Source organism: Symphalangus syndactylus, chromosome 15 (genome assembly GCF_028878055.3).
Source record: "Symphalangus syndactylus isolate Jambi chromosome 15, NHGRI_mSymSyn1-v2.1_pri, whole genome shotgun sequence".
Classification (NCBI taxonomy): Eukaryota; Metazoa; Chordata; class Mammalia; order Primates; family Hylobatidae; genus Symphalangus; species Symphalangus syndactylus.
In genome coordinates, this window is record NC_072437.2 from 72,655,099 (window position 1) to 72,669,489 (window position 14,391).

At 41.2% G+C, this 14,391-nt stretch overlaps 1 protein-coding gene across 1 annotated transcript in view; it reads left to right on the top strand.

Moving 5' to 3' along the window:
* Positions 1–14,391, top strand: part of LOC129463749 (protein mono-ADP-ribosyltransferase PARP4-like) — a 67,209-nt gene that overhangs the window by 52,148 nt on the left and 670 nt on the right. Inside the window, 4 exon segments of the mRNA XM_063618508.1 lie at positions 905–1,155; positions 1,473–2,292; positions 4,636–4,735; positions 9,260–9,392. Coding sequence (XP_063474578.1) covers positions 905–1,155; positions 1,473–2,292; positions 4,636–4,735; positions 9,260–9,392 — 1,304 coding nt within the window.

The following is a 14,391-nucleotide window of genomic DNA, read 5'->3' on the forward strand; positions in this document are numbered from 1 at the left end:
CAGGAGTTCGAGGCTATAGTGAGTTGTGATTGTGCCATTGCACTCCAGCCCCAGGCAACAGAGCAAGACCCTGTCTCAAAAAATGAATAGGTAAAAATAAATAAAGCTTTTGAGACTGTTTTTCCGTTTTCTCATTTTCTTAATATTGCTGTAAAGCAATATAAAAGACTGGAATAATTTACTTCAAGTGACTGTCTTATTTTAGGCCTAAGTACACACTGTGATACTGCTCATTGTAAAATCTTGGGCAAGTCACTTCTGTGCTCCTCAGTTCCCTCATGTGTAAAATGAGGGGTGTTTAAAATTATGCAATTCTAAGAACTAAGAGAGAAGGTCTTTCAGTATATTGATTGCTGATATTCTCTCCAGGTCTCAGCTTCCATGTCTAGAAAATGAGGGCCTTGTACTGAAATGATCTTGAATGTCTCTGGTGGCATTATTTTCTTTCCTTTTTTTCTTTTTTGAGACAGAGTATTGCCCTCTCGCCCAGGCTGGAGAGCAGTATGAGTGCAAATCTGCACTCATAGCTGCCTCAGCTTCCCAGGCTCAAGCACTCCTCCTGCCTCAGCCTCCCAGGTGGCTGGGACTATAGGCGTGAGCCACTACACCTGGCTAATCTTTTATTTTTTGTAGAGATGGAGTCTCACTGTGTCGCCCAAGCTGTTCTCAAACTCCTAGCCTCAAGCGATCCTTCTTCCTTGGCCTCCCAAAGTGCTGAGATTACAGGCATGAGCTGCCCTGCCCAGCACTGGTGTTATTTTCGACATCCCAGCTCACATTGATGAGCCTGATTGTGGATGAGCAACTGCCTGATGGGTGGGAAGTCAAGTGCTAGGAAGAATGTTTGCTTGATTGTGCTTTTTATTCTGTGTTTTCCCCTTACGTTAATAATTCTTCTGGGCAGCCTCTTTTAGCATCCTCTGAGTGGCAAGAATTACATTCATCCAAACCAAAACTTAGGGCTAAAAGAAAAAAGAAATTATCTCAGCCAGAAGTTTCTGAAGATTTTGAAGAGGATGGCTTAGGTGTACTACCAGCTTTCACATCAAATGTGGAACGTGGAGGTGTGGAAAAGCTATTGGATTTAAATTGGACAGAGTCATGTAAACCAACAGCAACTGAACCACTATTTAAGAAAGTCAGTCCACGGGAAACATCTACTTTTTTTTTTTTTTTTTTTTTTTTGAGACGGAGTCTCGCTCCGTCACCCAGGCTGCAGTGCAGTGGTGCGATCTCGGCTCACTACAAGCTCCGCCTCCCGGGTTCACGCCATTCTCCTGCCTCAGCCTCCCGCACAGCTGGGACTACAGGCGCCCGCCACCACGCCCGGCTAATTTTTTGTATTTTTAATAGAGACTGGGTTTCACCGTGTTAGCCAGGATGGCCTCGATTTCCTGACCTCGTGATCCACCCATCTCGGCCTCCCAAAGTGCTGGGATTACAGGCGTGAGCCACCGCGCCCGGCCGGAAACATCTACTTCTAGCCTTTTTTGTGTTTCTGCTCCAGCCTTTGGTTCCTATCTTCCCCCGACTGCCCGCGCTCACAGTCCTGCTTCCTTGCCTTTTGCCTCATATGGTCAGATAGCTAGTTTCGATTCAGCTACTCCTCCCAGACAGTTTGATGCATCTCAATTCAGCCAAGGCCCTGCGCCTGGCAGTTGTGCTGACCGGATCCCACAGTCGGCGTCTTGTCCCACAGGACCTCCCCAGAACCCCCTTTCTGCACCCTACGGCGGCATTGCTCTTTCAGGGAGCTCACTGAGCTCCGCACAGTCTGCTCCACCGCAACCTCCTGGAGGCCGTACGACCAGGCCTTCTGCTGGCACCTTCCCTGAGCTGGATTCTCCCCAGCTTCATTTCTCTCTTCCTACAGACCCTGATCGCATCATACGTTTTGGGTCTTATCATCCCTCTGCTTCTTCTCCTTTTCATTTTCAACCTTCCACAGCCTCTTTGACTGCCAACCTTGGGCTGCCAATAGCCTCTGCCTTACCTGAGCCTCTTTACAGTCGGTCCTGGACTACCCCAGTAGATCTCTGTCTCCTAGAAGAATCAGTAGGCAGTCTCGAAGGAAGTCAATGTCCTGACTATGGTTTTCAAAGTTGTTCTGAATCAGAAAGTCATGAGCTATGAGAATTACTTCCAGACAGCTGCTTTTTACAAATAACATGTGATAAAACAGACAACCATATCCCGTGCTTTCTGGAAGTAATAGAGGAGGATGAAATAGTGTGCACACAGCACTGGCAGGATGCTGTGCCTTGGACAGAACTCTTCAGTCTACAGACAGAGGTATGTGTCTTATTTCTCCTTAAATCTGTGGTTAGCTGGCTTCATAGTTTAGAACGGGGCTCCTCGAAGCAGCTGGTCAAGGGACTGTCTATCGTCAGTCTGTAGTGAAGGAAGGGGTTGTGCACTGGGGTGTAAATCATACTGCTTCCTTCATTGAGGAACTCTTGCTACAAAACAAAACAGACAGCTAAACGAAACAGTGTGCTTGATACTGGCTGGTGTTTCTCTACAAATATTAGACCAGAACCTCATGCTGGTCAATGTTACTATTCCTCAATGAAAATGAACATCCTCGAACAGATGATGGGGCGAGATCTTAATTTCCTAGATTCTAGAACTAATGAATTGTAATCCACATAAATTTCCCACTGTGAAGTAGAGCACAAGCACTTGTACATATACTCTAACATAGGTCATGGGAATACAGATATTATTCAACATGTATATTGTGTTAGAGCTTATTATCACTCCATTTGTTAAGCTGATAAACACCCCGTAGATTTGGCCTCTGCACTGGTACTAAGACCCAGTCCTGCATCTGTGATTACTTGTAAAGCAGTTTAGTGAAACAGAAAGAGCTTGATAGCATAAAAGTAAGTTTGAGTCCCAGCCCACTTTGTGATTGGGGCAAGTCAGGTAACCTGTCTGAGCCTCAGTTTCCTCATCCATATAGTGGAGATAATGATAGTGTCCACTTCACAGAGTGGGTTTTGGGTTTAAACAGGATAATCACAGCTGCCTAGTTTCCCTACTTGAGACAGTGCACGCAAAAGCCTGCCAGGAGCATACTGCAGATGGTCAAGAGTGTGGATCCCACGGCCACTCCTGGCTCTGCTGCTTGTTAGCTGTGAGACTTTAGACAAATTGCTTAACCTTTCTCTGCCTCCGTGTTCTCATCTGCAATGTGGGTGTGATAATAGTGCTCCACAGGAAGTGGCTAAACATATAAAAGAACAGCACTTGGTACCAGTTCTCCATGGGTTGGTACATATTATCACTGCTGTCATTTTTCAAGATACTGCCATAGATTCTTCAACCTGTGCACCTGCCTAGGGCCACACCCTGCTTTCTGCTCCCTGTGTTGGTTTCCCTAGGGCCTGGATTCTGTCTCCTTTGAGGTTAATATCCCCAAGCTCAGGCTTAGCACACTCACTTATGCATGTGATGGGGCAGGCAGATGCTGGCGGGGTGCAGGGAAGGTAGTTTTAAAGTGCATGTTTAATATAACAATTTTATACTTAGAAAAAACTGTCATTTTCATGTTTCAGACTACATCAGGGTACATTTTTATGTTAAACCAAAGGAATCATGCTGAAGATCTACTGTACAATACAGGCCCTATGATTGACAATCCGATATGGTATACTTAAGCATTTGCTAAGAGGTCTATCTTACGTTAAGTACTCTTTCCACAAAAGGGAACAAACAAAACAAAACAAAAGGGATGGAAGAAAAGTTCTGGAAGTGGTGGCTAAGTTCATGGCATTGATAAGTGATGGTTTGATGGTTTCATGGGTGTATACTTATCTCCAAACACGTCAAGTTGTATACATTAAATATTGGTGACTTTTTGTATGCCAATCATATTTCAATAAAGTGGGTTTTTTTAAAAGAGGGAATCATGCTATTTAAAAGTTTGAGAAATACCGGTTCAATGCTCATTGCTAGTTGATAACGCAGTAGGGTGACTATAGTTAACAAGACATTGTATACGTCAAAATAGCTGGAAGAAAATATTTGAAATTTGCCAACACAAAGACATGATAAATGTTCAAGCTGATGGAGCTCCTAAATACCCTGACCTGATTATTTCACATTCTCTGCACGTATCAAAATATCATGTGAACCCCAAAATATGTACAAGTATTATGTATCAATAAAAAATGAAATAAAGCATTGCTAGGAGGAAAAAGTACCATTTAAAAAAATCTCTACACATGAGCCTCTTTCCACACGTTTTATAAATGCCACCAGATATGTAGTGTTCATAGAATTTATGAGGTTCTAAACAATACTATGTCACTAGTGTATGAAGAACTTTATTTTACAGTAATAAAAATGTTAGAAATGCCTTAACTGAAATTAAATACATGGAAACATTTATCACATAACTTCTTTTTTTATTTAATTTGTTAAAATTTTATTTTCGATGCAGAGGTACATGTACAGGTTTATTACATGGGCATACTGTGTGGTGCTGAGGTTTGGGCTTCTAATTGTCTTGTTGCCCAAGTAGTGAAAATATGTTTTTCAACCCTTGCCCCTCTCCCTCCCCCACTACATAACTTCTTATGTCATAAAATATCAATAACATAACTTACCTTTGTTTTCTTAATTTTGTAGGATGGCTTCTGGAAACTTACACCAGAACTGGGATTTATATTAAATCTTAATACAAATGGTTTGCACAGCTTTCTTAAACAAAAAGGCATTCAATCTCTAGGTAAGTCACTATGTTTCCATTTACTGAGTCATTATTTTCATTCATTCATAATCATGCTCCTAATTGTTATAAACTATTTTGTAAACCAGGGGACTAATGTAATAATTATGAAAGTTACATTTGAATGGAATTATATTTAACCATTAAAGGAAATGGGAGACCAGTTTCTAGTCATATTTTTACCACTGACTAGGGTATTGTCGGTGCAAATTTATTAGCATAAATAGCACCAATTGCTGTAAAAAAGAAACCTCAATAGCTTAACATAACCAAAGATTGCTTTCTTGTCCATATCACAGTCAAATATTGGTCAGGAAGAAAGTTCCACTTACATGGTCATTTAGAGACCTTGACTCTTTCCATATTATGGCTCCACCATCTTCAATATATGTCTTTAAAATTATCCTGGTAAGAGAGAAGAACAAAGATTACCCTGGCATCATCCCCCTGCTAGACAAGAGGAAGAACACTAGTCACATAGCCCCATCCATGTATGAAGGCCTGAGAAATGTACTGTTAAGCTGCGTGTCCAGGAGGAGAAAACAGCTCTGATGAGCACCTAGCCAGCCTCTGCCAGAGGCAGTTGTTCAACCTCTGGATCTGTTTCCTATCATGACAACAAGGGGATAGGTGAGGAAGTCCTGAGCATCCTTGACCCAGCAAGTGGTTTGAAGGTCAAATGCTAGCCTTAGGACAGGAGCTGTTTGTTTGTTTTGAGACTAGGTCTGGCTCCATTGCCCAGGCTGGAGTGCAGTGGTACTATCTCAGCTCACTGCAACCTCCACTTCCCAGGCTCAAGGGATCCTCCCACCTAAGCCTCCTGAGTAGCTGGGACTACAGACACCCACCACCATGCCTGACTAATTTTTGTATTTTTTGGTAGAGATGGGGTTTTGCCATGTTGTCCAGTGTGGTCTTGAACATGTGAGCTCAAGCAATCTGCCCACCTTGGCCTCCCAAAGTGTTGAGATTACAGGTATGAGCCACCATACTCAGCCTGGAGATTTTTTTAAATAAAATACACATTATTAAACAACTAGCCAATATTCATGGATAGATAGAGCAGCAGTGTCTCACTGGCCACCATCACCTCTAAAATGCCAGAGTTTTCATATTCCAGGCTGGGTGGGCAAATGCATAGCCTGTTTGACCTGCAGTAGGCCAAAAAGGGGTGATGACAATTTACGTGAGGAGTGAGTGCTTGATCCTGGAATAACAGAAGAGCCTCTATCTAACTAACTCTCCTGCCAATAACAGTTATTAACTTTGAATAAAATATTTAAAACCATTCTTTGAAGGCCAGGAGAATAATAAAAAAACAGGCAGAAACTAGAGTGAACATAATCTTTGAAAGAAAGAAAGCCAACTAGGTGGGCTCCACATGTTTCCAGCTTGTCACCTAGAGGCACTTCTCAGCTCATGAGACACAGGGGGAGGTTTGAACTAAAACAGAAAGTCTTAATGGGATGAGGACACGGGGTTGGAGTTTGAGGTTGCCAAAGTGGCTGGAAGTTAAGGATTAAAATCCTATAAAGAAGGGAACCACGGAGCAGGGAGCTCTGAAATCTGCATCCAAATACCCCTCAGATCCTTGGCTGTCTCCTAACCTCTACATATACAGGGTGCAACCTCAAGGAATCCAGAAAAACGCCACAGCTGGGAAGCTACAGAGCTAAGCAGAGATTTCAGCTGCTGCCTAGTACTGGCCAGAGTTTACAGTTCAAGTGGCACCAAATTAGAAAGACTTTATGAATATCTTTCCATTGAAACCATGAAAGGGTCGTAAGGATCATATCTCATGATCAAGGACTATACCCCAGGACAAAGGGATAAACCAAAATAGACCCATCCTAATAAAGCCTAAAACAAAGCCTACACAGGACCCACCAGAACAAAACTGAACACTCTTTAGAGTAGGATAGCATAGCTGAGAGTGTCTACAAGGTGTCATTTTAATGTTCAGTATGGAATGAAAATTTAATAACATATGAAGAAGCAGGACAATGTGATTGTGATCAAGGGGAAAATGGGCTATAAATGTTGACCCACAGATGATCCAGATGTTAGAATTAGCAGACACAGACTTTAAAACTGCTATTAAAAATATAGCGAAGGATTGATTTACCAGAAAAGGATGGAACGGATGAATAAATGGCAGAATCTCAGCAAATAGATGGAAACTATAAAGAAGAACCAAATGAAAATCCTAGAACTGGAAAATATAGTATCTGCAATGAAAAGGTCATTGAATGAGCTTAACAGCAGAATTGACAGAACAGGAAAAAAATCATTTAATTCAATTGACAATGCACTCAATAAACTTATCTAAACTGAAATATAGAAAGAAAAAATAGAATGAAAAAAGAACAGAGGAGTCAAGACTGTGGAATGATATCAAAAGGTTTAACATTTGTGTAACTAGGGTTTCAGAAGGTGAAAGGGTAGACAGAAAAATATTTGAACATTTTTGTAAAATTGATCAAAGACAGCACCTTCCAGATCCAAGAAACTCAGCAGAACTCCAAGCAGGATAAATAAAAAAATGACCACATTTAGATAGGCCAGAGTCAAACTGTTGAAAACCAAAGATAAGCTGGGCATGGTGGCTCACACCTGTAATGCCTGCACTGTGGGAGGCCAAAGGGGGCAGATCTCTTGAGTCCAGGATTTCTAGACCAGCCTGACCAACATGGTGAAACCCCATCTCTACAAAAACACAAAAATTAGCCAGGCACGGTAACATGCACCTGTGGTCCCAGCTACTTGGGAGGCTGAGGTGGGAGGATTACCTGAGCCCTGCGATGTTGAGGCTGCAGTGAGCCGTGATTGTGCCACTGCACTCCAGCCCAGGTGACAGAGTGAGATAAAAATTCAAGATAAATATATTGTCATGTGAGGCTGGAGCTCAGGGACGAGGTCAGAATTGGAAAAGACTGGGAGAATTCTCAATGTCAGTAGTATTTAAAGCCTGGCTCTGGATGAGGTCACCCAAAGAAAGGTGGTCTGAGCAGAACAGGTGCTAGGACCAGCCTGCCGCACAGCAGGGTTTAGTGTTCAGGCTGGACAAGAAACAGCAAAGACGCTGAGAAGGAGTGGCCTAAGAAACAAGAGGAAAACTGGAGAAAATTGAGTCACAGATGCAAAGGGATGGGATTTCATGGATGTACCTTTTCCATGGGCTTTTCTTCTGTTTCACTGTATTGCTCCCTATTATCCGTGTTATTTTTCTGTAAGCGTGTGCTTTTCCTTCTTCCTCTACGTAGAGTCTCAAGCTGTCTGATTTTTTTCTCTGAGTTGTTTTTATAACTCTGTACCCAACTTTGTCCTTTATCCTCTTCTTCATTTCTCTTTTATCATCCCTTCTCCTTCTGAAATTGTTTTTTAAATGATGCTGATACACATTAGGCATTTCGTCAGTTTATTATTTATTATATTAGTCTTGGAGTTGTATGTTGCTATTATTAATATTGCTTAAAAATTAGTCTAACATTTTGTAAATAATACCCAAAAGATAAGCCACAAAAGAATCCAGCAAATTAAACTGCTTTTGTCTCCACTGATTTTCTTTTGTGGGACAATGGATTGGTTTTCTTATTTTGTTTTTAAAAATTTATTCAATTCCTTTTTCCTCTACTAAGAACATTATATTATTTAATAGAAGCCCTCTTATGAGCAGTTTTGGCTGCCTCAACGATGTAAAATTAATGGTGTATATGCAGATATGTGCATACTCTGCCAGGTCCTTTTGTCTTTACTCAAAAAAAGTAATTGTATATTCTTAATTATAAGACAAAGATTTGGGTTTTTTTTTCCTTCCCTAAAACCATTTTTTGGCTGTGCTGTGGCTCATGCCTATAATCTCAACACTTTGGGAGGCCAAAGTAGGAGGATCACTTGAGTCCAGGAGTTGGAGGCTACAGTGAGCTCTGATCACACCCACTGCACCCCAACATGACAGAGTGAGCCCGTCTCTCAAAAAAAAAAAAACGAAGCTTGAATTTTTAAAATAAAAATGGGTTGTTAATTCCGAGTTCAACACATGTAAACATTCATTTTTCAATTTTGATATTTCATAATATAGTAAAATATCTTGATTAGGATACCTGTAGGTACTAACCACTAGAAATAATTTGATACACCAGTGTAACTGGTCATAACTGTTGTTTATCTGTTGAATATTTAGGTTTACTCTTCTAAGCTATTTGTAACAGGAGCCTAAAAACTCGGTTTCTTTCATTGAACTTCATGGCTCTCCGGTTATTGAAGATGGCAAGTAAGGGGCACTCTGGATACAGGTCAGTTTCCTGACAACCATCAGGATAGTATGATAGGCACACGGTTCCAACCGTCCTCATTTATTTAAATAGCAAGCTAATTAAGGACATTGAAGAGTATTAGAGAGTTTCACGATCTGCTCATGTCCTGTGATTTAACTGTATTATAATTCTTTGATGGGAATTTTATAAACAGGCAATTTGAGATGCAGAGTTTCCAACAGACTTAACGGAGTTTTTTCCCCTTTAGGTGTAAAAGGAAGAGAACATCTCCTGGACCTAATTGCCAGAATGCTGGTACTACAGTTTATTTGCACCTGGTTGGAAAAAAAGGGAATAGTGTTCAAATCACCGATGGAACTGGATGACGCTTCTATTTCCAGGTGGCTTTAACTATAGTATTATGCAATTTATTTATATTTTCAACTATTTATTTAATAAACCTTACAAACAAGCTATAGGGAATTATCTTACATGTGTAGACTACTTTATAAGTATGTAGGAAGATAATTTGTTTGCAGGTGACAGCTTGCCCACAGTCTCCTGTGGTGAGCAGGGCTGATGTGGTATTTGTGTCTTGGGCTGCACAGGAAACGGGCTCAAAGAGTTTCAGTGCAGCTCCCCCTGGAGACGGGCGCTTCTGGCTCTGGATGTGTACTCTTCACTGCAGTGTGCTGATCCTGGGTGCCTCCAGAAGACCCACAGTGTGACTGTTGGGCCCAGCCCTGTTCCCAACAATGGCAGGGCCTGGGACAAGAATACAATACAAGTATTTAAAGTTTATAACTTTATAGTTTATAACAATACAAGTATTTAAAAAGTTGTAAATCAAACTAGCAAACTACTAGATTAAGTGTGTCCTAATCTCCTCCCTTGGCTTCATAACCAAGAATTTGCCAAGTTGGCTTATAAATACAACTTCATAACCACCTGGAAGGCCAGGTTCAAATTCAGCCCTTGGCTGACCCCTAGCACCCTAAGAGGGCTTGCATGCACACATGAATACCCCACCCATTAAAATGCCATCCAGACCCCATGCCAGTGTCCCCTCACCCCAGCCACCTTGCAGCACCAGTGAGATGGCAGCACTGTTCAAACTCAGGATGACAGACCAGGGAAGACCCTGGAAGTGGACTCAGGGCCATGTGGTCAGGGACGCTGGAGTTGCAGGGTCTAAAAAGGAGGATATGGGCTCCGGGGTGGGCACATTCTCTTGTCCCTACAGACCCTCCACCCCATGGCGAGAGGGGCATGACCAGAGTAGGCTCCCTCTGACATACATATATATGTATATACATACACATATGCACATACATACACATATACACATATACATACACGTATGCACATACACATATACACATGTATATATATAAGTATATGCATACACATATGCACATACATACACATATACACATGCATATATATAAGTACATACACATATGCACATATATACACATATACACATGCATATATATAAGTACATACACATGCACATACATACACACATACACATGTATATATATAAACATATACATACACATATGCACATACATACACATATACACATGCATATATATAAGTACATACACATATGCACATACACACATACACATGTATATATATAAACATATACATACACATATGCACATACATACACTTATACACACATACATACACATGTAATTGGCTTATGTTCTTTTAAAGGCAAGATAAGGGGAAAACTAATCAAACTAATAAAAATACTATTGCGAGGGAGGTTTGGTAGAGAGGACAAGGATGGAAGCTAGGTTTCTCCTAGTGTGCTTTGTTTTGCAGTTTTGACTTTGGAACTATGTAAATATTTTACATAGTAATGGATAAGATTGATATTTATTTATTTATTTGTTGAGACAAAGTCTGGCTCTAGCACCCAGGCTGGAGTGCAGTGGTGCAATCTCAGCTCACTGCAACCTCCGCCTCCTGGGCTCAAGCCATCCTCCCACCTCAGCCTCCTAAGTAACTAGGACTACAGGCATGCACAGCCATGCCCTGCTAATTTTTGCATTTTTTGTAAAGACAGCTTCGCCATGTTACCCAGGCTGGTCTCGAACTCCTGAACTCAAGCAATCCTCCTGCCTCAGCCTCCCAAAGTGCTGGGATTACAGACGTGAGCCACCATGCCCAGCCTGGGAATTAATTTAAGGTGACTTTAAAACATAGTAAATAATTTGACTGTGTCAAATTATGTCAAATCCCCTAGTGGGATAGTGCCTAAGGATTAAAAAATATTACAAAGAAATCTCACTGGGAGTAGCCATGGTGTTAATAACACTTTTGATTTGTTATTTTGGAAGGTAGATACTAATATTGTTAGAAACCAATATGTATAAAATCAAATAAGTTCAACGAAACCCCTTGATTTCTAAACTTGAATTAGATCAGAGAATAGAGGAACATGTTACATGACACCATGCAAACGCAGTCAGCAAAGTCTGGAACGTGGGGAAATAAATGGCAAGAGAAAAAAAGGGTTGAGGAGCAGAACCTGTAAATAAACCTTTAGAGACATGTCAACCAAAAGCAAGGGTAGACCTTGTTTAGATCCTGGTTTGAACAAAACCCACTGCATTTAAAAAAAATGAGACAGGGAAAATTAAACACTACCTGGATATTTTATGATATGTAAAGAAATATTGATAACTATTTTTTTTTTGAGACCGAGTGTCTCTCTGTCACCCAGGCTGGAGTGCAGTGGCACAATTTTGGCTCACTGCAAGCTCTGCCTCCCAGGTTCACACCATTCTCCTGCCTCAGCCTTCCAAGTAGCTGGGACTACAGGCATCTGCCACCATGTCTGACTAATTTTTTTGTATTTTTAGTAGAGACGGGGTTTCATCGTGTTAGCCAGGACGGTCTCAATCGCCTGACCTCATGATCTGCTCACCTCGGCCTCCCAAAGTGCTGGGATTATAGGCGTAAGCCCCTGCGCCCAGCCTGATAACTATTTTTTAAGTGTAATGATTAAGAAAAAGTTCTTGAACACAAAACAGGTGTTCAGGAAGTTCTGGGCTAGGCACATTGGCTCAGGCCTGTAATCCATGCACTTTGGGAGGCTGAGACGGGAGGACCACTTGAGCCCAGCAAGATCAAGCCCAGGAGTTTAAGACCAGCCTAGGTAACCAATGAGACCCCCATCTCTACAAAAAAACTTTTTTTTAATTACCCAGGCATTGCTGGGCACAGTGGCTCACACCTGTAATCCCAGCACTTTGGGAGGCCAAGGCAGGAGGATTGCTTTCTTCCAGGAGTTCAAGACCAGCCTTGACAACATAGCAAGACCCTGTCTCTACAAACAAAATTAAAAATTAGCCGAGTGTGGTAGTGTGTGACTACTCAGGAAGCTGAGGTGGAGTGAGGGGATTGCTTGAGCCCAGGAGGCCGAGGCTGCAGTGAGTTGTGATCGTGCCACTGCACTCCAGCCGGGGCAACAAAGCGAAACCCTGTCTGAAAAAAAAAAGGAGAATCGTAATTTACTATATGTAATTTATACTTCCATTTTTTAAAAAGCAATACCTTCTCATTAGTTTGCCAAGAGAGATGAGAATTTATTCTTTTTTCTATTTTGGGGGTTTTCTTTTTTTGTTGTATTTATTTATTTATTTATTTATTTATTTATTTATTTATTGAGGCAGGGTCTCATTCTGTTGCCCAGGCTGGAGTGCAGTGGCACGATCTCGGCTCACTGCAACCTCTGCCTCCCAGGTTGATCACTTGAGCCCAGCAAGATGAAGCCCAGGAGTTTAAGACCAGCAATTCTCATGCCTCAGCCTTCCGAGTAGCTGGGATTACAGGTGCGTGCCACCGTGCCCAGCTAATTTTTGTATTTTTAGTAGAGATGAGGTTTCGCCATGGTGGCCAGGCTGGTCTCTCCTGGCCTCAAGTGAAAATAAACCAGTGCCACTTGCCAAGAGAATTAACTAAATAAATATCAAAGAAAAAACACTTTGAACAGCTAGGAGATGGGACTAAAAAATTAGTATTTGACTTAATAGGCACATCCAACGAGGTACTTATTCTATTTATATTGTTCCTAATTAGTAATATTATAGCTGTTAGAACAAGTATAAACTTTGAACCTGCTTTTGAACTGTAATATCACAAAGTATTAAAGCAAGATTTTCAAAACTGATCAAGTATATTCAAGCATATAGCTCTTACTACATTACGCTATTGTGCTAGCAAAATGGTTTGTTGGCACTTGAATACATAAGACAATATGATTTTAGGCCAGGTGCGGTGGCTCACGCCTATAATCCCAGCACTTTGGGAGGCTGAGGCGGGCGGATCACAAGGTTGCAGTGAGCTGAGATTGTGCTACTGCACTCCAGCCTGGCAACAAAGCAAGACTCTGTCTCAAAAAAAAAAAAATTAAATATTTTTTATTTCCTGTTTATTGCATGTTTGAAACTTTTTTCTGTATTTTCTATTTCAAGATGTACGTAACATTGAGGCAGGAGCACATTACATGGGGGTGTAGGCACAAGATTTTCTTACTAGTGGAGTGTGAACCAAAAAGTGTAGAGGCCACTGGACTAAAGGAGGCCGGCTGAATCAGTGAAAATATTCAAAGCCAGTTTTGTTGTTTTCAGCAGTCAGTAAGTATCAGTAGATGAACATTTACCAGGAAATGTTGGTCTTTTAACCACTTTGGGCATGCTTCTTATTTAGTATGTTCATTCTATCATGACATTCAGTGAACATTTATTGAGTGCCTACTGCGTACCAGGGATTAGTAAGCACGTTAAATTTATAAGCTTTGTTGATTTCCACCACAAACCCACAGGACCTCATGTTATTCTCATAATTGAGGAAACTGAGATTCCCAGTGTTGAATGAAAGCCACACAGTATCACATGGCCAATATTATGTGATTGCAGAGTCAGGACTCAAATCCAGCTCTTCACCACCACGCTATACTGACGACCCTTTCCCAGTTCATGGGAAAAATCAGGAACAGGGAGAGAATTTTCAAAATATTAAGTTTCTCCCATAGAATTTTCTGAAGAACTTTGGTGTATGTTGCCACTTGTTCACTAACAAGTTCTAGCAGATGACAGAACAAATGAGGAAGTAGCTAATTAATATTAATGAACAACCTCAGAATTTTTCTGAGTATTGAATAGACTTGAATATTCAACAGTCTCAAATATTTGACACCATTTAGTGGACACAGACTTGACTCGATATGCTTATTCTACCAAGTTGTTCCTGGTTTATGTGACACAGCTGAACATATGCCAGTTTCATGGGGGACTCTCAGATACTCTGAAGGTACCTAATCAAGTCGGTACAGTGGGAAGGAGAGAGAAACAGAAGCCTCGTTTGTGAAATAGTACTTGA